This window comes from Symphalangus syndactylus, chromosome 24 (genome assembly GCF_028878055.3).
Source record: "Symphalangus syndactylus isolate Jambi chromosome 24, NHGRI_mSymSyn1-v2.1_pri, whole genome shotgun sequence".
NCBI classification, from domain to species: domain Eukaryota; kingdom Metazoa; phylum Chordata; class Mammalia; order Primates; family Hylobatidae; genus Symphalangus; species Symphalangus syndactylus.
Window position 1 is genome coordinate 8405897 of NC_072446.2, and position 25896 is coordinate 8431792.

The 25896-nt window shown below is 54.6% G+C and overlaps 1 protein-coding gene across 9 annotated transcripts in view; it reads right to left on the reverse strand.

The window, feature by feature from the left end:
• The window catches only part of MYT1 (myelin transcription factor 1), a 127850-nt gene that overhangs the window by 61223 nt on the left and 40731 nt on the right, over window positions 1-25896 (reverse strand). For 4 of the 9 annotated variants that reach the window (XM_055266484.2, XM_055266482.2, XM_063634077.1 and 1 more), the window contains exons 1-2: window positions 9470-9784; window positions 3823-3963 (exon numbers count right to left, since the gene is read on the reverse strand). In XM_055266484.2, the coding sequence (XP_055122459.2) occupies window positions 3823-3859 (37 nt within the window). In that variant the 5' untranslated portion in view covers window positions 3860-3963; window positions 9470-9784. Of the gene's footprint in view, window positions 1-3822; window positions 3964-4869; window positions 4891-8998; window positions 9021-9469; window positions 9785-22379; window positions 22594-25896 lie in introns of those variants that run through there. The other 5 variants (XM_055266485.2, XM_063634074.1, XM_055266486.2 and 2 more) reach the window with 4 other exon arrangements.

Below are 25896 nucleotides of genomic sequence, written 5' to 3' on the forward strand. Positions count from 1 at the left end.
GAGGAAACACTGGCAGGAAACACAAATGGGACCGAGGGGAAAATGAGGGCAAGTTTTGCTCCTTTTCTTTCCTTTTTTTTTGGTCTCTCTGGAATCCAGAGAGAAGTAAAATGAAGACTTGCTGAGTGGCGCAAAGGCAGACCAGCTTTTGCTGAGTTTAGGTGAAAATGAGAGAAGGGAGAGGTGGGGGCAGGGAGTTGGCAATTCTATAGCTTTGCACATTTCTCTCATTATTTTGCTTCTAAATCAGCCTCGCTGGTACTTTCTCTATTCAATAAAAGCCAAATGCAAGCCATGTCCTCTAATCTCTCCAACAGCAGCTCACTGCTGAGAAAATAATACAGATGTAACTTCCAGCATCATACACTTTCTTTTCCATTTATATGCAAATAGTGACCTTTCACCCAGGCTGTCTCAAAGAAGTGTTTCCTTAAAAATGCAAATAGCATGTTGCAGGCAGTTACTGTGGCTGAGTCTTTCTTATATTATTATCATTATTTCTTTTAACCTTACCAACGCTGTAAAAACAACAGCTAAACTGCTCTGCAGTAATAATGACTTTCCAAACCAAATCACAGGATGGGCTCTCCAGGCGGCCTGTCATCCCGGCTGCCAACAGGGGAGGAGTGTGCCCAGCCCAGGGCAAGCAGTGTGCTGGGAGGGACACCAATAGTGTCACATTCATCCCTCCAGGGGTGCCTGGGAGAGCAGTTCAGCCGTGTGACCAGGCCTCACACCCAGGCCGGGTGCCCGGAACCCAGGCGGCACCAAGGAAACCACTCCACACTGCTCCACGCAGACACACAGGATTCTCCTTCTGGGGCGACAACATCCTCAGCTCCAAGTGGGGTTCAATGCTGTGACCCCAGTCCAGCACATTCGCCCCACACCCAGGACAAGGAACCCAGAGTGGGGACCTCCAGAAATAGGTGGCTCCCAAGAGGCTACCCAGGGCAGCAGGAAAGACGCTACAGGAGGAGAAGTCAGGGACGGGGAATGGACACAACTACAGGCACTGGGGTACGGGCTCCCTCCTCCTCCCTGACCATCTCTACTGACTAGGCCAGGCCACAGGCTGGGGAGAAGCCCACAAAAGACACCCACTCTATCAGCCGCACCTGCCCAACAGCCCACCTCTGTCTGTGACTGCTGCCTCCAAGGGCTGCTCGAGGCCTGACCCACCCACAGTACTCAAGAGGGGAGGAAAAGTGGCCAGGCTGACCCATGGGCCTTGCCTCACTGGGCTACCATCAGAGACCCTTTTTCCAATCAGGCACAACTGGACTCGCCTGCTTGAATCCTGGGGTATGGGAAGGGGGAGAACACAGAGAAAACAAAGGTAGTAAGAAGGCGCTGTGATAGAAACAGGCCTGGTCCAACAGGTATTCCAGATGCAAGATAAGAATGAAGAGGGTATGAGGCCAGGAACGGTGGCTCAAGCCTGTAATCCTAACACTTCGGGAGGCCGAGGTGGGTGGATCATTTGAGGGCAGGGGTTAAAGACCAGCCTGGCCAACATGGTGAAACCCTGCCTCTACTAAAGATACAAAAATTAGCCAGGTGTAGTGGCACATGCAGGAGGCCGAGGCAGCAGAATTGCTGAACCCAGTAGGCAGAGGTTGCAGTGAGCCAAGATCACGCCACTGCACTCCAGCCTGGGCAACAGAGTGAGACTCCGTCTTTAAAAAAAAAAAAAGAGGGTACGGCCAGAGCCAGCAGGGCTGGGTTTGGGGGCGTCTTCCCCATGGATCTTTGGGAACTCCCCAGAAGACATGGCAGCCTCGCAGGATCAAGAGGTCCTGCTCTGGAATTCTGCTCCAGCATTTTCGTTCCTTGGTCCCAGAAATTTTTCTTAGAACCGTTCAGCTTTCCAGCCCAAAAAAGAGAAGAAATGGCCATCTCCTTCTGCCTTAAAACCACATTTTACTGAGGCCTTGAAGATAAAATTCCACTAGGAGGGGCATCTCACATTCCTTTTCGGGTCTGCCACACCCTGGCTCATCCCCAGTTCAGAAGGGAGAGGGCTCGAGGGAAGATCTCCAGGCCTCAAAGCCCTTGGGGATTTTGGCTTTCACAACAGTTCCATTTTCCTTCTCTAACCCCAGGCTCTCCAACCGCAGGACCCCTGCCCAAATCCCTGCGTGGGTAGGGTGAGCCCAGGCAGCTGCTCTCTGATGGGTTCAACTGCAGCCCCAGCTCCAGGGCTCAGAGCAGTCCCCTCTGCTGCTCTTCAGGCTTAGAAAAATTGCAGGGGGTGCGGGGATGTGTATGGTAATTTCCTAGCCTGGATGGACAGCGGTCAGTACACGAGAGCCAACACAGAACACATCTGGGGAAAACACAAACGCTTTACCCACACCAGAGGCGGCCTGGCCTCTGGGTGACTGGGCAGGAAGTGGGTGGCCAGCAGGAGGGGCTGGCAGGGGGAGAGCCCACCAGGTCCAGGAGGCCCGAAGGCCATCAGAGGGTTCTCAGAGGGATTGGACTCTAACTCTTATATCAAAGTGGGTTCGGGTTCCTCCAGATGCCAGAGGTGTAGGGGGTCAGCCAAGCACAAAGGCGCAGACCCTGGGGATGAAGGGAGCTCTACATCCAGTAGCAGGTTCTGACTTAGAAGCTACATGTGCGATTTGCAGCCAGACAAGCCCAGGCCACCGGTGTGGATGACACTCCACAGGGAAGAGGTGCAGGGCCCAGAGTCCTGGAATTGATTCTTGCTTCCCTGAATGCCACTCAGTAACAAATCCACTTTGTTTTCCCTCTCTGGCAGATGCACCTAGGAAGCAGACTCTCTGCTTACAGGACTTAACGCTAGATGAGGGAAGGCAGCAAGCTCACAGCACCTCATAACTCTTAAAAACTGGGCAAATTTGGCCGGGCACAGTGGCTCACGCCTGTAATACCAGCACTTTGGGAGGCTGAGGTGGGCAGATCACCTGAGGTCAGGAGTTCAAGAGCAGCCTTGCCAACATGGCAAAACCCCATCTCTGCTAAAAAAAAAATACAAAAATTAGCCAGGCGTGGTGGCACGCATCTGCAGTCCCAGCTACTCGGGAGACTGAGGCAGAGAGAATTGCTTGAACCCGGAGGCAGAGGTTGCAGCCAAGATGGCGCCACTGCACTCCTGCCTGGGCAACAGAGCAAGACTCTGTCTCAAAAAAAAAAAAATATATATATATATATATACATATATATATATATATAGGACCAATTTGTCTATCTGTGTCATGGGGAGGGAACGAACGCCTCACAGCCAACACACTTTGATGCACTGGTGACATGACTGGGTCATGGCTCACCGAGGCTAGGGTTGGGCACAGCCTTCATGGAAATAAAATTAGGAAGCACAAAACTCTAAATAAGCCAGCCAAAACAAAATCAGATCACTTAAAAACAAATGACTGTGAGAGGTACCTCTCCAATGTGCATTCATAGTCTAACATTTTATCTAGGCGGACATGATCGCAAATAACCAGAAGGCAGGGCTCAACCTCAAGAAGGAACAGAGAGTGGAGGAAAAATTCAGAACTGCTCAATTGAGCATTTAAGTAGCTTTTCTCCCCAACACAAGTGTCCTTCCAACCTCAAAGCTAAAATGTGGATCCTTCGCTGGTCCAGATCAGCTTTGAAAACTCCATGCACCGTGTGAACAAGGGAGTCCCTAGGCAAGATTGGGGTGCCCCCCTTGGGCCCAGCAGGCCCTAGACTTGGGGCACCCCCCTTGGACCCAGCAGGCCCAGACTTGCGGTGCCCCCATGGGGTCCAGCAGCCCCTAGACTTGGGATGCTTTCCTCGGGCCCGGCAGCCCCCAGAGCTGGTTACCTGCAGGCTCTCCCGGAAGGCAAGCAGGGACGCCCATCAGTCACAGCAGAGACACTGCATCCTGAGAGCGGGATTTCAAATGTGAGACATGTGAGAGTAAAGGTAAGTAAAGGAGGGTCCAGGGTGGCATCTGTACCAAGCCTTGAAAGAGAAGCAAAAATTCAACTGCAGGAGATGAAGGGAGATAGGGAGGCATGTTCGGGAATCTTGGGTAACAACCCAGCTTGGGACGGAGAATAAGGTTGGAGGGCATGCTGGGGACAGGCTCTAGATGTGTCCCAGGCTGTGAGGAAGAGACACGAGGGCAGTAAGGGTCATACTGTGGTCTGCGGGCAGCCTCCAAGGCAGCCTGGGACACTGGGCAGGAAGGCTGGGTGGGGCTGGGTGGGGCTGGGTGGGACTGTGAGGGAGGCTGTTCTGGAAAGATCTCAGATTCCAGCTACACCACTCACCTGGGAAGCTAATTTGCCTCCCAGCCTCAGTGTCCAGCACAGAACACATTCATGAGAATTAAACAAGTTAGCACAGTCTCAATGATTGAAATAACAGTGTCAAACGTGTTTCTTTGCCCCTTGCGACCTAAGTCAGATTTTTTGTTCCATTTCATAGATTAAGGCCCAGTCTCAATGAAAATAATGTTAAACATCGTTAAGTCGTCCCACTTTCAAATCCCTGTTTTTCCCTAAACAAAACTTTGGTAATGGCAGGGTGAGCACAATTCCACGTGCTGACGAACAACTGACAACCTAGTGTTGGGTCAGCAGTAACTGAGAGGCCGCTTCGAACCATCCCTGGGATCCCTGGGTCGGCAGATACCCTGGGAAACTCAGAGCCGAGAGGGAACTTGTCCCCCAGCTCTAAGTCTTGTAAAGAATGGGCAGCGCCTTCAGTTAGGAGCCACTTTGGCTGCACACAGAGCAGGACTGCTAAAGCCATTTGATTTTCAGAACCCAAAAAACCCTGTAGGTGTAAAGACCCAAGTGCTTTGACAAGCTAGCTCAGCAAGGCGCATGCAGGGACTGGGGACGCGCCTCGGGTCTGGCTCACCGTGGGTCTGTGGGTCTGGCTCACTGGGAGGCCACCCCAGGCACCTGCTGCTCTCAGTTTGCGGTCCGAGAGTCTCAGGGACCTTCTAGGGCCTTCTAAAGCAGGCCCTGGTGCACCACGGAGCATCCAAACTCCCACTCTCCTCGCACTCAGGCAGGGCAGGTCAGCCACTGGCAGCTCTGTGGGTCCCTGAGCTAGGGAGACATGGAGGGGTCCCCCAGGACCAGGTGAGAGGCTCCAACCGCCTTGACCCAGGGCCCCCTCTTCTCACACTCCTCCTCTGATGTTTGGATTGCAAGCGGCAAAATGGGAAAAAAAGAAGAGGACCCAGATGGCTTCTGCCCCAGCCCTCAGACCAGTGTTGAACACGATGGAGGTGTGAAGCCAGGCGTGAGAGAGAGGTGGGGCCAGCAAGCTCATCTGTCAGCAGCTCAGGCCATATGGTGCCTCCACTTTTCCTCCCTAGAATCTAGATCCCAAGTGCTCACCCCCACCTTGCCTGGCCACCCTGACTCATGCAGAGTGCTGCAGCCTACTTCCTGAGGACCGTCCAACCTGCACCCTCCTGGCACAGGCCATGCTCCCAGGCCACAGTCCCAAATAAACCCCAAGGCACAGCGAACGTATCCAATCAACTCCAAGCAACTCCAGGGCAAACTACACACTCAGTTGCCAGAACACAAAGTCACTCTTTTGAAGGTTGAGGCTGCTGAGTGGAGGCTTTCGGTGCTGCAGGATGAGGGGTGGCAGGAAGACCACAGACACCCACAGCTGTGTCGACATCCTCTCTCCTCTGCAAGGCCTGGACTCCAATCCTGGCCAAGGCAGATGTACTCAGCCAGGGCAGATTAAAGCATGCTGAGTTACTTTCGTTCCCGATTAAAATAACATTGCATTTTTTAAGTGCAAATTGTAAAATAAAAAAAAAAAGGATGAAGTGATGGGTGAAACGAATCTTCCCACACAGAAAGCTCCTAATGGCATTAACCGTAGGGAGAAAAGACTCCACGCTTGTATCAGGTTGGTTCCAGTAACACTGAAGAGAAACAGGAAGACATTTTCAAACTACGCTTTCCACTTGCAAGTATCCATTAATCTCTTCTCTCTGAAGCTGGCTCCGTGGAAGCCTGAGATCAAAAACATTTTAATTCAGGTGAAATTCCTCTTGCTCATTTTTGTTTTGAGTTTTTTAAGTGACGTTTGGGGAAATTTTGTCTGAAAGACAGAAAAATGCTGGGAACCTCAAGAGGCCATGAAAACACATTCCACCCCAAGGCCTCCAGCAAACACTCTGCGCTGGGCAGTGGGCTGCCCACTGGGGCTGTCCTGAAGTGGGGATGGGTCCCATGGTCACCAAGAAGCAGAAAGCCCACAGGGGAGCAGCACAGCCGCCACTGCTCTCTCCCTTCTGGGAAACACGGCGTTTCTCGGTCTGACTAATGATGCTGGTTCCCAAACACCATTTTCCCGTAAACTCACACCACAACATTCCTGTTAAAATTACGTCCGTAGACAACTAACTTCTGGTTTATTCATGAGTGAGTTCACAAGGAAAATGGAGAGGAGGAGGATCTAAGATGAGGAGGATGGGAGAGAGGAAGAAAGAGAAGACCCCCCCAATCCCCACAGGCGCCCCGCTCCACTCTCCCGCCCAGGTTCCTGCAAGAGAACAGGCAACAAAAGAGGGGCTCTGAGATGCATCTTCCAGCACTGGGACAGGCACAGCATCCACTCTCCAAGATGCCTGAGTAACATGAAAAGTCTGGCTGACCATCCAGTACCCTGCCCGCTCACAGATCAGGTGACCGCCAGCAGCCCCCACCCACCCCACAGCTAACCTCCTGACCCCTGTTCCACCAGCTGGGTCAGTTCTCGACCTCCTCATCCACTCCAGGCCTGGTGCTGACCAAAGTGTTCTGGTTGTTGCTGGTCTCATCCCCACCGTGAGCCCCGACAGAGGGACTGGGTGGCCCCAAGCCTTGCTCAGTCTTTTCCAAAGTAGATGTGCCTTTTGCACTGAGTCCATCTAGGAAGAGCTCAGCCCCCACCAGCCTGCCTGCTGCCACTGAGCAGCTGCTGGAGGCCCCAGGTTTCTCTCTGGCATTTTGTCAGTCTTCAGGAACCTCTCCTGCTCTCTCTGCACAGAACTGGGTTGTGCAAACTGGCATTCCAAGCGGCCCAGCCATCACCAGACTGAGCGGCACCAGGAAGACAGTTAGTCAGGCTCTGACCCATCTCCCCAGTGCAGAGTGGTGGGGTCTCCTCTACCCCCCACACCACCACAAATGTCATTGTCTGCACATTCAGGGACCCCTGGCCAGAGAGGAAGGGAGTGAGTCTCTGAGCAGCACCAGGGAGAGCGCCCACCACGTCCACAGAGAGGGGACAGGCCAAGCTCCAGCCACCATCCAGGCTGACTGCGGAGCCAGCACTGCCGTTGGTCAGCTGCCAGAGCTGCCCAGTGTGCACCCCCGTGGCCGCATACCCTGTGCAAGCCTCTCCCTGACATCTCCGGCACTAACAGAGCTTCCAAGTAGAGGCTGCTGCAATCCCCAGACCAGAGCAACTTCGCATCCCACATGGCTAGAAGGGGTCATCTCAGAGAGTTTTCCCCCGCTCATGCACCAGGGGCATTCAAGGGAGTAGGTGACCACTGCCTTTGCCAGAATCTTCCAAGGGGGGCCAGAGCATTGGCTCTGAACAATTGAGGCTCCCTCCAGATCTGTGGGCAATGACTGAGGGTCACACAAACCCTCGAGTGGCACTTGGGACAGAGGCAGCCCCCCTGCCTTGGGTAAGCTACCAGGCCCTCTTCAGGGACTCATGGCCCAAGGGGGTCAGAGCCGAGGCTGTTCCAGAGCAGAAAGGCCTCTTTGTCCAGCTCTCTGTGGCTCCTGCTCAAGCTCCTGAATCAGCAAGTACCTCTGGGAAGTTCGGCACCGTCCAGGTGCCCAGGGAGTCGGGGGGACCCTGTAGGAGTCTCAGTCTCTACAGGACAGAAGAATCCATAAAACTGCTTCCTTCTCTTTGAAAACAAACTGCCCTCTAAGCCCTGACCCAGCCTCCTCTGTATAAGGAACAGCTACCCAGGGAGACAGGGCAGGGTCCTGCCTCCACTGGTAGCAGCACCCTGGCTGGTACCACAGGACTCCAATCCCTGCTCTGTTACTCTTTTGTTTACCATTAATTAACAGGGCCATATGGAAGGAGGCGATAATCACAGCCAAGGACCAATGGGAGGGGAGCCCGGGGTGGCAGGGAGCCTGGGGGCCGAGGGGAGCCTCCCTCAGTCAGCCCTGGTGAGGACACAGCACCCCCACTCCCCAGGCCAGAGCGAGGCCAGGGCAAGCTCTGCCGGCACCTCAGAGGAGACAGAGCCAGAGCACACCCCTCAGCACCAAGTGGGCCCCCCCAAGTCTGCCCCAACATCCCTCCCACCTTTTGTGCACTCAGCCACTGGCATTAGAGGTATCCTCAGTTTTCTGTGATTTAAAAGAAAAAAAAAAAAAAAAACTACAAGGGCAAAATTCTCCACCGCCCTCTCCCAAAAGGATAATTATAATCAGCGCTGCCATTATCATCATCGTGACAGAGTCGATGCCCAGGACCAAACCCACCTGCAGCCACAGAACCCCCCGCACCACCACAAATGTTTTGTTTCCAAAATTAAACACCCAACTTTACCAGCCAATGGTGTCCACTGATTCAAAGGTGATGCTGAGACAAGCAAAGCCCTTGGTGACTCAGAAGGAGCAGTGAGAACCCACCACTCCAACACAAAGCCACCAGCACTTGTTTATTTTCCTGGCTTATAGAGAAGAAAGTGAATTCAATGGACAGAACCAAAGTCCACGGCCCCGGAACTACAGACAATGGCATTAGGGTGTTCAACTTCTTAGCTAATCCTGATTTTTAGTTTTAAATACAAAAATCCAGTTACACTACCACCATAAACAACCACACTCCACAGCCGCACGGACAAGTAGCAAAAAAAGGGGCTGAGAGGAGCGGCCGATATTTACTTCTGCACATCTATCCCACAGACGCATGCACCCTAGGTATTGATCCTTAAGTTGAGAAATGCGTGACATGCAGACAAAACGTTCGCATGAGCACCTCTACTCAGTACCTCGGGTGGGGGTCACACGTGACACACCCCGGACTCTGAGACCTGCTTCAGAGAGGTCTTCTGCTTAAACGGCCAGCGCTCTCGCCAGGTATGGAGCTGCTGGGTCCCAGGCCACAGACATATCCGTTGTTCCTCTTCCAGAAATGCGCATAAAGTTTCTCATTTTGATATGCGCTCCCCTCCCCTAATGTCTCCTCTGTCAGAAGCACAACATGCCCCCTGGAATCTCAGAGGAGCATGAACAACAGAGAGACAGGAGAAAAACAGCACACGGCAGGCCAGGGAGGAGAAGAAAGCCCCCGTCCTCCAGAGCAGTTTCAAAAAGCCATCCTCAGACCTGCTTTTCCTGCAAACAGAGCCTTCATCTTAGAAATTAACTCTGCCCGCGCGCCCTCTCCCTGTCTCTGTCCAAGAGGAAAAGCCAAGCGTTGGGTATCTGCCTTTGTCAGAAAGAACGTAAGGTTGACTTACCTTTCCCCACAGCTATTGTCTGTCCTCTTTCAAAATGACATCACGGAAAAGCAATCATGAAATTTACATGGGGGGTGCAGGGTGGACTGGGGGAGGAGAGGGAAGGCAGCTGCCTCCCGTACAGCGGTCACATGTGGGGAAGCCTGCGTGCGGGTTTCAATTAAATATCTTCTCCCCTTAGTGTGCGAACTCCTAAGCCAGCTAAAGGCGACGTCTCATTTACTTAATGACTGCTCTCATTAGCAGCGGTGGCACGGGCTGGCGGAGGAGGCTCCTTTGTAAATACGCTACCCATGAACCCTTGGGGCTCCAATATATCTGTTTACTCTCTGAGGTGAAATAAATTTACAGTATCGCATCAGAAAGATGGATCTGCTGAATTGGGGGTGAGAGGTGTCCCAGGCCGGTGGAGCCCTGTCCCCTGCTCTGAGCCTCGGCCAACAGAAGGTGCCTACATTTGTCCACACTGATTCATACCCAATGTGCAGCATGATTGAGTTTTTTTAAAAAGCAATACACACAAAAGGGCAGAGAGCATTACAACCACCACATTCACCCCCCTCTGCTTTCTCTGCCAGTGGTTCAGTCCAATAATTCCTAATAGCAGCAACCGGAATGACAGATGCCCTGGGTTAGCATGGCTACAGCGAAAGTACTTTACAATATTTATTGGTGGTTAGGAATATGACCTACCATCATAAAGAACGGGCTGCAGAATTTATTACTCAAATGAACCAGGAATATTACATATTGGCTCATCTGCATATTCAAGTACCCCTGACTTAAATGGATATGTATTTTTTAACGGCATAAAAGGTAACTATAGCCACAGACCAAAAAATAAAGTCATGCACACAAAGAATAGATCAGGAAAAGACATTTTTCTGTTGTCACATTTTCCCTTTTCACTTTAATTTTTACAATAATAAAAACCTTCCCAAAGAGAACTCAGGGATCCCTGGGCATGGGAACCCCCCCCCCAAAAAAAGACTAAGTTTATTCCAACCAGAGCGAAGCACACTGCCCAAGTTTTCTGCTCTTTTTCTGATTCTTTTATAAACGGCCTGAAAGGAGCTATCCAATGAAAATCAAGAAGAGAAAAATCCATAACACACACAATAGAAGTGCCCACCCACTCTCTATGCAGCCTGACTGTCTGCCTTCTCATCTGCCAGTCTGTGATATTTTCCCCCACATTCAGGGATAAATGTAGGAATTTCTTCAGTAAGAGAACTCAAGACCCAGAGTATTCTTGTTTGCGGCCCAAATCTCCTTCTTGTACTGATAAATCAGGCAAACGATTGTCCACTATCATAATCAGGATGTTAGAAACGAAACTGTGAAACACAAGGGTGAAAACTCAGTGTGAGACGCCTGCAAAGATGCCGCCGTCCAAGGGCAGCTGGAGAAGCAGAAAACTCACATCTCAGAAGTTCAGCGCAGAGATTTTAACGACAGTAAACATCATTTCTTGGTAAATTATGCAAGAACACAATACCCCAACTTAATTAGCACTAAAGGGCTCGGGCCACCAAAAGTGTGACTGAGGCAGAACTATAAACACTTAGCTTTCTCTAAGAGACCATGTTTTGAAAATCTTAGTGGCTTATTTTTAACATACAGTTTGTGCTTTACACGTTATATACAAACCAATAAGCTTCACCCCAAAGGCAAGTATCTTAGATTCTTATACGCACAAATTATCCTCAACGAATAAAACACAAAATGCACACAGAGCAATTGTTTAGATTGAGCACAAGGAAATAAATGCAAGCCTGCACTGGTCAAACTGAGGATGAAATATTAATTAGTCAAATGAGAACAGTCTGAGGTTTCCACAATGACTGCCTACCATTTTTAAATTCTGTCATAAACTTATATCCATTAGTATAAAAGGACACATTCAGCTGAGAGCACTCCTGAAAAGCCGTTTCTATCTCCTCTGGACATGCTGTGCGTGCTAGGATGTCTTACACCCCAAACCTTCGGCATTCAGAAATTCTATTAAACTCTTATCGGCAGGCTGCAGGCTCCAGGCAGGCTTGCGGGCCATTGTTCCATGATGAAGATAGAATCAAAGCGAGGGCCGTTGCTGAATCAGCCTTATTTCCCAACAACACCCAAGGTTTCATGAAAGCGACTTGATTCAGATATGCAACAGTCACACCTGAGAAACCACAGCGAAGCGGAGGTGGCAGCAGGGAGAAACAAACCTGCGCAACACGCGCTTCGTGGGGCACAGGAGTTTTTTCAGGTAATAGAAATCAAATTTGTGAAAACGTAAGTCTTTCGGCATTTCTCACTTCCCCTTCTGAACAATCACAGGCCTCCTGAGGTGTGGCGCTCCGGGGGTCGGGAATGGGCCCCCAGACCCTCTGCGGCGCTGCTAAGAGTATTCAGACTGTGCCTGGAAACTTAACATCGGTGCCTGCCGGCAGGACCTAGAGCGCCCCGGGAGCTCCCACCGGGAGGTTCCAGTGCTGTGAGCAGCTTCCGAAGATGAGTTTGGATGAGTAAAGGTTCGAACTCTTCAGCTGACCCCGTCAAGACAAAGGAGTCCAGGGAAAGAGCAGGGCAGAAAAGCGGCCGCGGCACGTTTCGCAGGTTCGGCTGCCGCCCTTCAGCCCCTGGGAGGGAGCCTGAGCGGTGGGTGGATCCGAAGTCTGATCAGCACTTCGGACAGCGCTCTCCCCCCAGAGCGCCTCAGTCTTTGTTCTCCGCACAGGGAAGCTTGAGTTCGCACCAGTATACAGCTATCGCTCAACTCTGGGCTCCGGGCTGAGACAGAGAATTCCAGACCCCAGCAGATCCCTGCTTGTAAGTGACAACAGCAAGGTATAGTCTTAAACTTCTTTTCTTAGAGAGGGCGAAAATTTGTCAGGACTTTTTGAAATCATAAAATATTTTCTCTTCCATAACTGAGCACGTTGCACACTGTTCCTTTGGGTTTTATTTCATAAAAGTCTGTGGGAAAGTCACATGTGACTTTTTAATATGTTTGGAAAGATCCACCAGGAAATAACTCCTGTCTGACTGGCGGGTCCTCAGACTCCACACGGGGAGGGAAACGGGAGATTTGCAAAACCAAACTTAGCCGCAGCCGCACTCGCTGAGAAAGTGCTTTGTGTGAGTGGGGGAGCAGGCTTAATGATCGCTTAGCTGGTAAGATCACTTCAAATAAAGTGTAATTACTTGTGCAAATCTGCACACAGACATTCCAAGTGTCAGTTCATTTGCTTCATAAAAACTCTTTCAAGTAATTTTGGTCTAAACTTTCTGCATCTGTAATTGGCACCACCTTCTCCGGTGACCAGCTGGGGGTGAGGGTTTTCTTGTTTCCTTCTGAAAGCTTCCCGCAGATGGGCGCCTGCCTTAATGCTGCAGACGACAATTAGGGCCGTTGTGTGAGGCCGAGATGGTGAGCATTAATATTGTATAGAACAGCTGAGGGCGGGGGTGCTGCCCCAGGCCGGCCCTGGCAGATGGAGCAAACAAAACCGGGATCCACTCTCCGCCACACTCTGGGCTGACTTTGTGTTTCTGTCTCACACTCACGCAGACACTCACAAACATTTGGCATCCAGTTTGTGAGACCCTCACATACGCATGCACACTCACACATGTGCACTCACACACAGTAACTTTGAGTGTGATGAGGACGCAAGCAGCAGCGGCCCTGGCCAAAGCCCCTTAGCTACAGTTAAGTCCCAGGGGACATCTGTCACACACAAATTCTCTCTGCCACCTTCTCACAGAGTCTCACAGAGCCTTGCTCCAGGCCAAGGGCTCCTGACACCCACCAGCTATATGGCCTGCTGGGCAGATCTGGGCAGGTAAATCAACAGAAAGAAGGCCCGGCTAGCCTCTGCACACACACCCTGCCCACCGCCCTCCCACCTCCAACCTTCTGCAGGGCAGCGTTCACAGGGCTGTGTGCCGTCAGCACTTCTGCAAGCCACAGGATCCGCTAGAAGGGGAGGTGGCTGTTTCCCCAGGGGCCCTGGCCATTGTTCAGGAGGGAGCATGTCTGTCACCTCCTCGGCTGCCCAGAAAAGAGCACGAGCTCTGATGGGGGGACACACACAGCTAATTAGTCCCTTTGGCATCTTCACAGAAACTTGTGAACAGACCAGGGAGGGGTGCGAGGGGCTGGGGGTGGTACGCACCCAGGAAGGTCCCGCAGAGCGTCATCCTGGCCAGGGGGTGCACCTTCTCTTTGGGAACACACGTCATTTCATGCTGGAAAAAGTTGCTGCACAAACTTGTGTCCCAGGGCCCTGGGGAGACCCCACTGCATCCAGCCAATCAAGACCAGGCAGCAGATAATCACAAATTGATGCCCCGGCTGCCTGCCAATGAGGCTCTCTTCTCCACACAATGGGCTCAGGCCCCAGACAATCTCTCCCCCACCCCGCAGGGCCAGGGAAGGGGAGTGAGGGGAGGCAGAGACACAGCCCTTCCCACACGGTAATGGACTCACAGCGAGTGAGGGGAGGGGGCCCTTCCTGAAGATGCATCCCTTCCCCCGCTTCCTCTCTCGGGTGGGACTGTCAGACTAGGTCCAGCTTGGGGCACCAGCCAGGATGGGTGAGTGGGGTCAGGTCTGGCTCCCCACAACCCAATCACTGGCTGTCGAGAGGGCAGGCCCCTGAGGGCCCTCAGCTGGTGTGACTCCCCACCACCAGGTCCCAGGCAGAAGCTATGGTGGGAGGTGCCAGGGGGAGGCAAACTGTAGAAGTCAAGACTCCCTCGGACAACCTCAGGTCCTGCAGGCAGAGGGTGGGGTGTGCAGGAAGGAAAGGGTAGGGAGAGAGGGCTGCCCAGAAGGACCTGGACCTTCCAGCAGCTAAAGCCACACCAGGGTCAGGGAGGGGCAGGGTGTGTGGATGGGAGTGAAGGTGGGCACTGCAGAGGCCTCTTCCAGAATGATTCCCAGTCCCTCCAACGGGGCCCACGACCTTTCACCACCCACAGCGGCCCTTTGAAACGATGAACTTGGCCACACCATGGAGCCTGGCTGTCCTCTGGGCCAGCTTCCCCTGATGCCGAGGGAAGCTCCCATCACCCTGGGCAGCTCAGGGTCACCCCCTGGTCCTCAGGTTCTGCAGGTGTCTGTCCCTGCAGGGGACAGGTGGAGGCCCAGGTGATGCTGGCTTATTTCTACCAACGCGCGGCCAAGTCCAGGCTAGTTTCTCCCATCCAGGGCAGCATTGAGGGGGAGGCCCGGAGTATGGAGGGTTCAAACCTTTGGAGGAGGCAGATCTGGAATGACCCCTGACCGGCCCCTCCCAGCTGGGTGACCAAGAGTAAAATGTTTAACATTTACATCTTCACTGAGGCCTATGGCGAGTGCTACTGGGCGGCAATAGAACGTAAAGGGCGTCCCAAGAGAAGCGACGAATTGCATTCCAGTTGGGACACCCCCTCAGGAATGAATCGGGTTGCTGAGGGTCTGGATGTGGTACAGACAGAGAGGCCACAGGAGACTCCAGGGCTGGCCAGAGCCATGAGGTGGGCGGCAGCACCCCCTGAGAGGGAGACGCTGAAGGAGGGCAGATTTGTGGGAGTTGCTGGCTCTGCTGGGATGTCTGAGCGCCTGTTAGTCACCAGGTGACACCGTCAACAAGGGTGTCAGTACGGAGGCTGAAGCTCGGGGCAGAGATTGGGCTGGAAATAAACGGTGAGTCATCTTGTTTAGAGGAGAAAACAGCGAGGGGGTGAATGTGCTCGAGGCTGGTGAGCGTGCAGGGGAAGCAGGAGGGAGCAGGTGGGTGCAGGGGGGACAGGTGGGAGGCCAAGAGGGGCAGGTAGGGGTGGGAAGACAGGTGGGGCAGGTGAAGGTAGGAGGGGGGAGGGGGGACATGTGGGGGGCAAAAGAGAGGCAGGTTGGAGGCAGGGGAGACAGGTAGGACAGGTAGGGCCAGGAGGGGCATATGGCAGTGGCAAGACAGGTGGAGCAAGTGGTGGGAGGGGAGGGGGTGGGGGCAGGAAGGTAGAAGAGGGACGGGGTCAGGTGGGGCAGGTGGTGGCAGGGACCAGTGGGGCCGGTGGGGGACACGGACAGGTTGGGCAGGTGAGGACAGGGGCAGGTAGAACAGGTGAGGACAGGGGCAGGTAGAACAGGTGAGGACAGGGGCAGGTGGGACATGTGGGGACAGGGGCAGGTGGGGCAGGTGGGGATAGGAGCAGGTGGAGACAAAGACAGGTGGGGACAGGGACAGGTGGGGACGGGGCAGGTGGGGCAGGTGAGGACAGGGACAGGTGGGGGACAGGAACAGGTGGGGACAGGAACAGGTGGGGACAGGAACAGGTGGGGACATGAACAGATGGGGCAGGTTGAGGACAAGGATAGGTGGGGACAGGGGCAGGTGGGGGCAGGGGCAGGTGGGGCAGGTGAGGACAGGGACAAGTGGGGCAGATGGGGACAGGAACAGGTGGGGACAGGGGCAGGTGGGCAGGTTGGGCACAGGGATGGGTGGGGCAGGTGGGGACAGGATGGGGACAGGAGCAGATGGGGACGGGGACAGGTGGGGCAGGTTAGGGACAGGGACAGGTGGGGACAGGGGCAGGTGGGGGCAGGTGGCCGCAGCAGATGCTGTGTGGAAGAGTGGTTTTCCCCTCTGAGTTCTGCCTCTTCTCCTCGTCCACAACGACGTCTGTGCTTAAGGGAAGTGACCTGCGGCAGATTGCCAAACCTTTCTGTGACTCAGTTTCCCGATCTATCAAATGAGGGCAACAGAAATGTCAGAAAGTGCCGGCAGGGGTTGGTGCTGATCCATCCGCCCGCCCATCACGGAGACACCCCTCGCAGTAGCCAGGGGGCCCCTCCTAACACCACAGCTATCAAATAGCGGTTTGCAGTTCCAACTTGCTCCACCTGACTGGGACTCCCTACCCTTGGGGAAAATGCCTTCTTCGGATGGAGTTAATTAAGACTAATTATTTAAAGGAACAATGGTGAGAAATCCAGGAAAAGCTTGTGCTGCTGCCTTTCGGTAGAACCAACCAGCCTGGTAATCCATCACGTGATGAAACGACCTGGACATGTTCAGAATCAGGAAAGAGAGCCAGCGCTCCTCTCTGAAGGTCTGCTCGAGAAAGGCCCTCCAGCCCCCCACCCCAACTCAACACGCGCTCAGGGGGCCAGCGCCAGGGGAACCTGGCCAGGCTGAGTCAGAACTCACCAGGTTGACCGTGGATGCATTAGGGTTTGAGGGGCATTTGCCATAGGCCATGCGGCCCAGCCTCACCCCACAGCCGGGAGAGTCCAGCCCCGTGTGTGGGATGCGGCTCTGACTATTGAAGGTGGCAATACCTCAGCCTCCCTCAGGGCTGCGTGTAACCACTGTACCTCCCTGCCCTCGACAGGAAGCTGGGCTGCAGCTGACCCAAGGGAAGCCCTCTGGACATCACCCACCATAGCTGAGTTCCCAGCACTCAGCACCACCTGGGCTGAAGTCATGTGGAGCCAGAGCAGGGGTCCTGCCTTCTGGACACATCCCAGGCTCCAGAGGTCACAGGCTGCTGGTCATCGCTGTCTAGGCTGGCACTGGTTCCTGCTTTAGTAGGGCACTCAATGCAGGTGCACCTGTGAAGCCCTCTGGTCTGCCCATATGGCTCCTCTGCCTGCTCTGCCCTGACCCAGGGCCATGACCTTGGAAGGCGGCATCCTAGGGGTTGGCTGGGCTGTGTGGATGCTGTGGAAACAGCAGAGTGACCTGGAGGACACGAGCTGCTCAGAGGACCAGGTCACCAGGCCCTCAAGCCTCTGAGGGGCCAGCCCAAGGGTCCTGGGGATCTGTGCATCTCACAGCAGCCTCAGCAACAGCCCAGGCCAGGAGATAAAGGATGTGGGGACAGAGGAAAGACAGAGGAGAGACAGCTGAGGGCTGGCGGCACCGGCAGGAGAAGGCAAGGTCACTGTGACTGCTGTGGCACCGGAGGAGACAGCTCCCTGCAGCAGGGGTAACCTAGGCCAGGCCTCAGGAAGAACTGGAAGCAGCTGCAGAGGGGCTACCTTCTCATCCCCCTGCAAGTCAGACTGGTGTCAAAGCTCTGCGGAGCTCAGAGGGACCTGCAGGGCAGGGGCAGCTGAACAAGGCTGCAAGCTCAGCCATGCATGGTTTGGGGAAGCCAGGAGGCTCCATGCTGAGCCCAGGACGCTGCATCTGCCCAGCCCTGTGGAGAGAGAGACACAAGCTCCTGACAGGGAGGCCTGACCAGGAAGGGGTGTTAGGTGAGGGCACAGCATGAGTGAAGGCTGCAGGGCGGGAAACGGAAGCACATTCAATGAACAGCGGGACTGGGCTCAGAGGGAGGAGCTCAGAGTGAAGGGCTTGGAGAGTAAGAAGCTCAGGCTGAAGGCACGACCCTGGGCACTGGGCCCAGGAAGCTAAGAGCAGTATGAGAAAGTACCCCCGCCCCGCCACCCACCTCATGACCTGGCCACCCTGAGGCGGAGGAAAGTGGGGTGGAGAGACAGGTGCGCCCGGAGTGGACCAGGAGGCCCCTGCCTGACTGTTCTAGGAGCATCCAAGAGGGTGAGGCACGGGTGGAAACCCCCCGACGTCCTGGTCCTACCAGCCTAGAACGATAGCCACAGGCAAAAAGCAGCTGAACCAGCAGGAGAGATAAGAGGTGGAGACAAAGGCCAAAGAGGGTCAAGGGGATTAAACACAGAGACGGACACAGACAGGGGCAGGAAAGGAGACAAAGGACGTGGGGAAAGAAGCGACACAAAGGCAGAGAGGTGAGGCAGAAACCAGGCCGGCTCAGACAAACAGATGGACAGAGAGGTGAGGAACACAGAGAAAGAGAGGAGGACACAGACTGGCCGACCACCAGGGTGCCCAGGAACCGGCTCGGGGACAGCAGGGAAAGGGAGCAGCCGGAGGGGCACCCTGACTGTCCCTGTCATCGCCTTCCACCCTGCAGGGGTCACACCACATCTGCATGTGCATGTGCGTGTGTGTGCCTGAGTGTGTGCACACACGTGTGAGGACAGAGGGCCCAGCGCCTTGCCCTGCTCCAGGCTCTGTTTAAATGGCTTTGGAATTGTGCTCCCAGAACAGATGGCCTCAGAGATAAAGCTACTGGGTGCCTGGACAGAGAGCGAGGCTGCGGGCGGTTACCATGGCAGGCTGGACTGGCGAAGATCGCTCATTAGCAGACAGAGCAGCGCTCACAAATGTCAAGATGGGCTCGTGGGGAGGGGCACCCCCAGCAGAGCCCCGGGAGGGAAAGACTCTGGACTGAATGTCCGGGCCCTGCATTCCCAAGAATGGAGCTTGGTGGAACAGGTAGGCACTGGCCAGCTGCTGACTGATGTCCAAGGACGACAGCCACGCTGGCCTGGCCATGTCGGGAGAAACACCCCTCCAGTCTCTGTCCCAAGATTTCCAAGCTGGAGCCTGAGACACACTGACCCTGGGATGGTTCCAGCCATGCCCCACATTGGAGATCAAGAGCCAGTTTGAGGCCAACACCACACTCTGGGATGACAGGATGGCTTCCTGAGTGAGGGAGCCCCCACCCTCACATGCAGCACTCTAGGGAGGGGTGGGAGCTGACCACAGGGGCTCTGGGAGCCCAGAGAGGGAAGGGGCAGTTGGAGCCCTGGACAGGATCTAGGAGACAGATCCTGGAGCCAGATCCCCCACCATTCCAACAAGCACACCCTGAGCACTTCCACGGCCAAACCCCACTGAGGAAGCCAGGCTGGATGTCCCCACTGCCACTCAAGCCATGGGTCCCGCCCCTGAGGAGGAGGAACAAGGATGCTCCCATTGGTACCAGGCACGGGGCAGCTTCATCCTTTAGTCCCGAGGGTCCACAGTGTTGTTCCCAACTTGTAGGTGGGCTCAGAAGGGTCGAGGGCCCGCAGCTCCCAGACAAAGCTGGGACTGACGCCCTGGACCGTCTGGCACCAAAGGCTGGATCTGAGCCAAAGAATGGCCTCACTGGTGCCTTCCTCAAATGAGAGTTCAGGAGGGACAGACCCAGGGCCAGAGGGGTCCCCTGCTAGGCTTCAAAGGGAGGCAGAGCCAGGACAGGAGGTTTCTGCCCTGGAGTGAGCAGGAGGCATGTGAAGGTCCAGGAGCAGAGCCAGGGTGCACAGGGTGGGGTACATAGCGTGGGGTCCAGGAGCAGAGCCGGGGTACACAGGGTGGGGTACACAGGGTGGGGTCCAGGAGCAGAGCTGGGGTACACAGGGTGGGGTACACAGCACGGGGTCCAGGAGCAGAGCCAGGGTACACAGGGTGGGGTACACAGCACGGGGTCCAGGAGCAGAGCCGGGGTACACAGGGTGGGGTACACAGGGTGGGGTCCAGGAGCAGAGCTGGGGTACACAGGGTGGGGTACACAGCGCGGGGTCCAGGAGCAGAGCCGGAGTACACAGCGCGGGGTCCAGGAGCAGAGCTGGGGTACACAGGGTGGGGTGCACAGCGTGGGGTCCAGGAGCAGAGCCGGGGTACACAGCGCGGGGTCCAGGAGCAGAGCTGGGGTACACAGGGTGGGGTGCACAGCGTGGGGTCCAGGAGCAGAGCCGGGGTACACAGCGTGGGGTCCAGGAGCAGAGCCGGGGTACACAGTGTTGGGGCAGCTGGGATGGCAGAGGGGACCCTGGGCAGGGGCCTAAAGGGCACACCCACCAGGACAACAGGGAACACGGGCATGGAGCCCGGAAGGCCTTGGGCCTGGTCAGCCTGGGACTGCCCAACGAGCCCACGCGCCTGCACGCAGCCAGGAGCTCTGCCTAGAGCCCCAGAACCTTCCCCGGGACCCCAGCCTAATATACCCTCCAGATAACCCCACCTTCCCAGGCCAGAGCAGCCTGGGGCCTCCAAATCCAAGAGCCCCGGGAGGCCCTTCCATCTCCACCACACACAACAGACCCTACACACACCCCACACATGCACAGACACACACACAACACACACAGACACACAGACATACACACCATATACACACCACACACACATACACACATACCACATACACACAACAGACCCCACACACACTCCCCACACATGCAGGCACACACACAACACACACAGACATACACGCCATATAGACACCACACACACACATAGACACACACAAACACACACACCACATACATCAAACAGATCCCACAGACACACACACACACTACACACAGACATACACACCATATATATACCACACACACACATAGACACACAAATACACGCACACCTCAAACACACCACACACATACACACAACACAAACAGACATACACACCATATACACATCACACACATATACATAGACACACAAACACACTACATAAACACACACACCGCACATACACGCATGCAGTGTGTGTGCAGTGGATGTGCAGAGACCCGCTGGGATGACACCACCTCCTCTGCCAGCACACACAGGCCATCAGTTCCTCTTTACACGAGGCCCCAAGCCCCGCACAGCCCAGTTATGACCAGGAACTAAGGCTCAGACAGTGACTAAACCGAGCAAGCTTCCAGGAAAAGTCAATGGCAGAGCGAGGACACCCCAGAGGTCCCGAACACCACAGCCCACCTCCCCCCACGAATGCAGGAGCAAGGTGTGCGCCCCAAGGAGGTGGCAGGCGAGCGAAGCCGTGTTCCGATCCGCCATTGTCCCACCACCTGTGCCAAGAGCCGCTGGCCCTCCCGGGTGTGGGTTTGCCGGCCCAGCCCCAACACTTCAGCTGCAAGGGCACCTGTATGCAAATGCTACCAAGGGCGCAGGGGGAGGGGGCTGCCCAGGCCAGAGCATGCAGGGTGCTGGGAGAAGGGCAGAGGAGGTGACCTGGGGTGACAGCTGTGTGCTTGTGGTTGGGGGGGGGCACAGGCCCCCCCACCCCAAGGGATAAGAAAGATCATGAGAGGAGGGGTGCGAGCCCCACCCCAAGCCTGGGAGCCCAAGGCACTGGCTCTAAAGAAGGGGCTGTCAGGCTGGGCACGGTGGCTCACGCCAGTAATCGCAGCACTTTGGGAGGCTGAGGCAGGTGGATCACGAGGTCAGGAGTTCAAGACCATCCTGGCAAACATGGTGAAACCCCGTATCTACTAATAATATAAAAATTAGGACGTAGTAGCATGTGTCTGTAGTCCCAGCTACTTGGGAGGCTGAGGCAGGAGAATTGCTTGAACCCGGGAGGCAGAGGCTGCAGTGAGCTGAGATCACGCCACTGCACTCCAGCCTGGGCAACAGAGTGAGACTCAATCTAAAAAAAAAAAAAAAAGATGGGGCTGTCCCACCTGAGGAACAGGGTGCTTGGAGCACGGGTCTGCCTGGGCATGGGCACATCAGTCACTGTATGAAGCAGGTGTGCTGACCCCTCCTCTCATCTAGCTGCAAAGTCTCCTTGGAAACCTTGCCGTGGACCGTCTGAGTCTGCAGGAAGCCATCCCGCCTGGCAGTCCCGGCAGGAGGAAGTACCCTTACACACTATGATGATTCCAGTGAATTATCACCGCGCCTCACAGGAAGACTGAATTTACTTGTTTTACAGGCTCAAAGAAATGACAGATCTTTTCTGAGGGCCATGACAGCATGGCTGAGTCAGGAACGGGGCCTCAGTGGGGCCGTGTCACTGGTACACAAAGCCCCAGGCCCCAACCTGCAGCAGCCAACACAGACTTGAAGGCTCAAAGACCACTGGATGTCCCACAGCACCACATGAAGAACTGAAGGGCAAGAGCTTCCAACAGAGACCCACATGACAGGCAATGTGTGCACACCAGGTACACAGGGGACCAAACACACACACACAAGCCCTGAGACCACACAAAGCCCGTGGGTCAGATTCAAGGTAGCTGAGACCCAGCTGGACCCCCGAGATGTGTACCCATCCTGCACCCTCACCGCAGCCACAAGCTTGTCTTGGGCTCCCCTCAACCTACCGGACTGATGAGGACCAGAAACATGGGAACATTCTGCCACCGGTTTCCAAATCACAGAAGATCCCAGACATTCCACTGGCTCCAAGTTAATGAAGCAGCTTGCAAACTCCTGCTACTCCGCCGTCTCCCTTTGTGCAAATGTGTTCATCAGCCCCATGCTTGCAAAAAGCTGATCGCTTCTAGTGCCACACAAAAGCCAGATGCAGATGGAAACCTGCAGGAGGGAGACTTGTCTGTAATTTGTTCTTTTAGGTTGAAATTGCCACCTCTGTTTCTGACCTCAGTGCCTCTGACCCGGCCTGGAAAGATGAGTGGGAACCTCCTGGCAGCCAAGGGCATCCTGTGGACAAAGGAGACGGGAACGCAGGAGCCAAACGCACACCCACACTTTGTCCTGAGGTTGGAGGGCGGCTGGGGAGGGCTTCGTACCCCTGGAAGATACAAAAGATACACAGCCGACGTTCTCTTCTGAACCCATCCTCTGCCCAGGACAAGTTGACCTGGGCACTCCTGATGCCACCACTGGGCACTCCTGATGCCACCTTGAGGACCTCGTGCTCCTCTGCGCCCTGCTCCCTACCAGGAGCCCCCGAGGCCTCCTCCACACAGATACTCCTGTGTTTCGACACCCACAACGAGGCTGGTCCTGACTGACCTCCTCCAAGTCCCACTCATCTCAGGACCTTTGGACGGCCCTGACACAGCACTTAGCACCCTTGACTTTGCCAGGAAGCTCAAAGAGGTGAGCTCTCTCTTCCACTGGGATACAAGCTCCCCGAGAGTTCCTGGCACACTGACATTGCTCCTTAAATACCTGAGTGGTCCAGCTAGTCTCCTGAGTTCTCCACAGGGAAGACCAAGTCACATCCTGTTCAGGGCTCTCCAACATCACCCACGAAGGCCTGATCCCCACTCTTCTTGAGGCCTAGGCCCAGATGTCTAGACTGAGCTTTTCTCATCAAGCACCAGCCTCACGACCCTGTCCTTGCCTCTGTGCACCCAGCCTGGCCTAGTCCCTGCAGTTCCTGTACTGACACCCTCCCCTTCCCATAGCCAGACTCCTAGGTGTGCACCTCTTCTCTGAGAGGTCACACTGATCATCCAGACACTCCAGTCTTAGGACCTCAGGACTAGCCTGCCCATCACTGACCACCAGCTTCTTCCACTGAGTGCCCATAGGGGCAGAGAGGAAACTAGACCACTCTCCATAGTAGTAGCGCCTCACCCAGGGAAGGCCTGTCCTTTCTCCACAGTCCTCCACTCCCACAACTTACCATGCACCAGTTCCCAGCTCCTGCTTTAGGGCCCTCATCCCTCCAGTAACATGAGTAAAACTCCAGTATCCTACTCTACAAACCAGAAACCTGAGGCCCAGAGAAGAGCCAAGATTTGAACCCAGGTCTTCTGCCTCCAGAGAGCATTTCATGTCCTCTTGTCTTCATAGCCTCAAGGCAGGAACTTACAGACAGGGAGAAATGACAGTTTCACCTAGCATGGCCCCAACCTGAGGCAGACAGCAGAGCTGCAGAGGGTCTGTGTTTGCGTGCATGTGTATGTGTGTGAACATCCATGTGTGTACATCTGTGTGCATGTGCATGCCCATTTCTATGTGCATGTGTGCATGCATCTCTGTGTACACATCTGTGTGTGCATGCGTGCATGCATCTCTGTGTACACATCTGTGTGTGCATGTGTGCATGCATCTGTGTACACATCTGTGTGCATGCGTGTGTGCATCTCTCTGTACACATCTGTGTGTGCATGTGTGCATGCATCTCTATGTACACATCTGTGTGCATGCGTGCGTGCATCTCTGTGTACACGTGTGTACATGCGTGCGTGCATCTGTGTACACATCTGTGTGTGCATGCGTGCATGCATCTCTGTGTACACATGTGTGTGCATGTGTGCGTGCATCTGTGTACACATCTGTGTGTGCATGTGTGCGTGCATCTCTGTGTACACATCTGTGTGCATGCGTGCGTGCATCTCTGTGTACACATCTGTGTGTGCATGCGTGCGTGCATCTGTGTGTACACATCTGTGTGTGCATGCGTGCGTGCATCTCTGTGTACACGTGTACATGCGTGCGTGCATGTGTACACATCTGTGTGCATGTGTGCGTGCATCTCTGTGTACACATCTGTGTGTGCATGTGTGCGTGCATCTGTGTGCACATCTGTGTGTGCATGTGTGCGTGCATCTCTGTGTACACATCTGTGTGCATGTGTGCATCTCTGTGTACACATGTGTGTACATGTGTGCATGCATCTCTGTGTACACACCTGTATGCATGTGTGTGTGCATCTCTGTGTACACATCTGTGTGCATATGTGCCTGTATCTCTGTGTACACATCTGTGTGTACGTGTGTGTGCATCTCTGTGTAAACACCTGTGTGCATGTGCCTGTCTGCTGTGTGGGCCTATGCATGCACATTTCTGTGTGCATGTCTGTGTACAAATGTACATGCCTGTATGTGCACATGCACATCTATGAATGCACCATCACACACCATTCCTGTCCCCATGAAGGGGACTAGGGCTGAGGAAGCACAAGAGCTTCAGGTCTAGCCCCTCACCTAGGAGAGAGCCCTCTAGACCAGCCCCCATCAGCTGCCATCTACGGAGCTGAGTCAAGGTGGAGCCCCTCACCGCACTGGTCTCCACCTCCTTCTCAACCCAGGGTCCATGATGCTGCCCTACAACCCCCTCCTCAAACCAAGAAGCTTCCTCAAAGTGGGCTGTATGCAATCCCCAGACTCCAAGGTCCCAGCTCCCTTGGGCCTTTGCAGGTGCTCCAGCAGGGACACCCTCACTTTGACCGTGACTAAGGGGGAAGTCTCAGGTCAAGTATCCTTCCTCGGAGGCCTGCCTGGGCCCCTTGGCTGGTTGGAATTCTCCACGCTGTACCCATGAGCTGTGTCTGTGGATGCTTTCCGTGCCTGGCCAGTACCATCACTGAGTGTCTCAACCACAATCTGACTGCAGCTATTTTGCTTTCTGCAAATGATGATCCAAAGTGTCTTTACATCTCTGCCTCTATTTGGTGGTTTTCCACATTTAGCCTGCCATTTGGGGCCATTATATAGGAAATTGCTTCATCAAGAAGTGAATACCTGTAATGGGAACAGCACACATCAGGGAGAGAACGTCCTGGCCATTAAGCACCATTCCGGCGGCCACCTTCCTCTCATTTCATCCTGTGTTTGTATAGAAGCCCTTAGCGGATCTGGGGAGGTAGGGGACAAGAAGTAGCCCCTTCTTTGGGGACCCCCCCCAAGGAAGGCTGGCACAAAGGGTCAGAAAAGAGGTTGTGATTAAGCTGAATGTCTTCAAGGTGAAGAGTCACCTGAGAGCTGAAACAGAGGTCCCCCGAGGTGGGGGGTGTCTGATACTTTCTACTTTGAGCTGCCAGTGACGCAAGCTTGTAGTCCACAGCAACTGTGTGGGTGGTCCCATGGTTTCTTAAGGAATGTTACTTGGGATTGTGAGATCTCCAAGTTTGAAGCCTGCTAC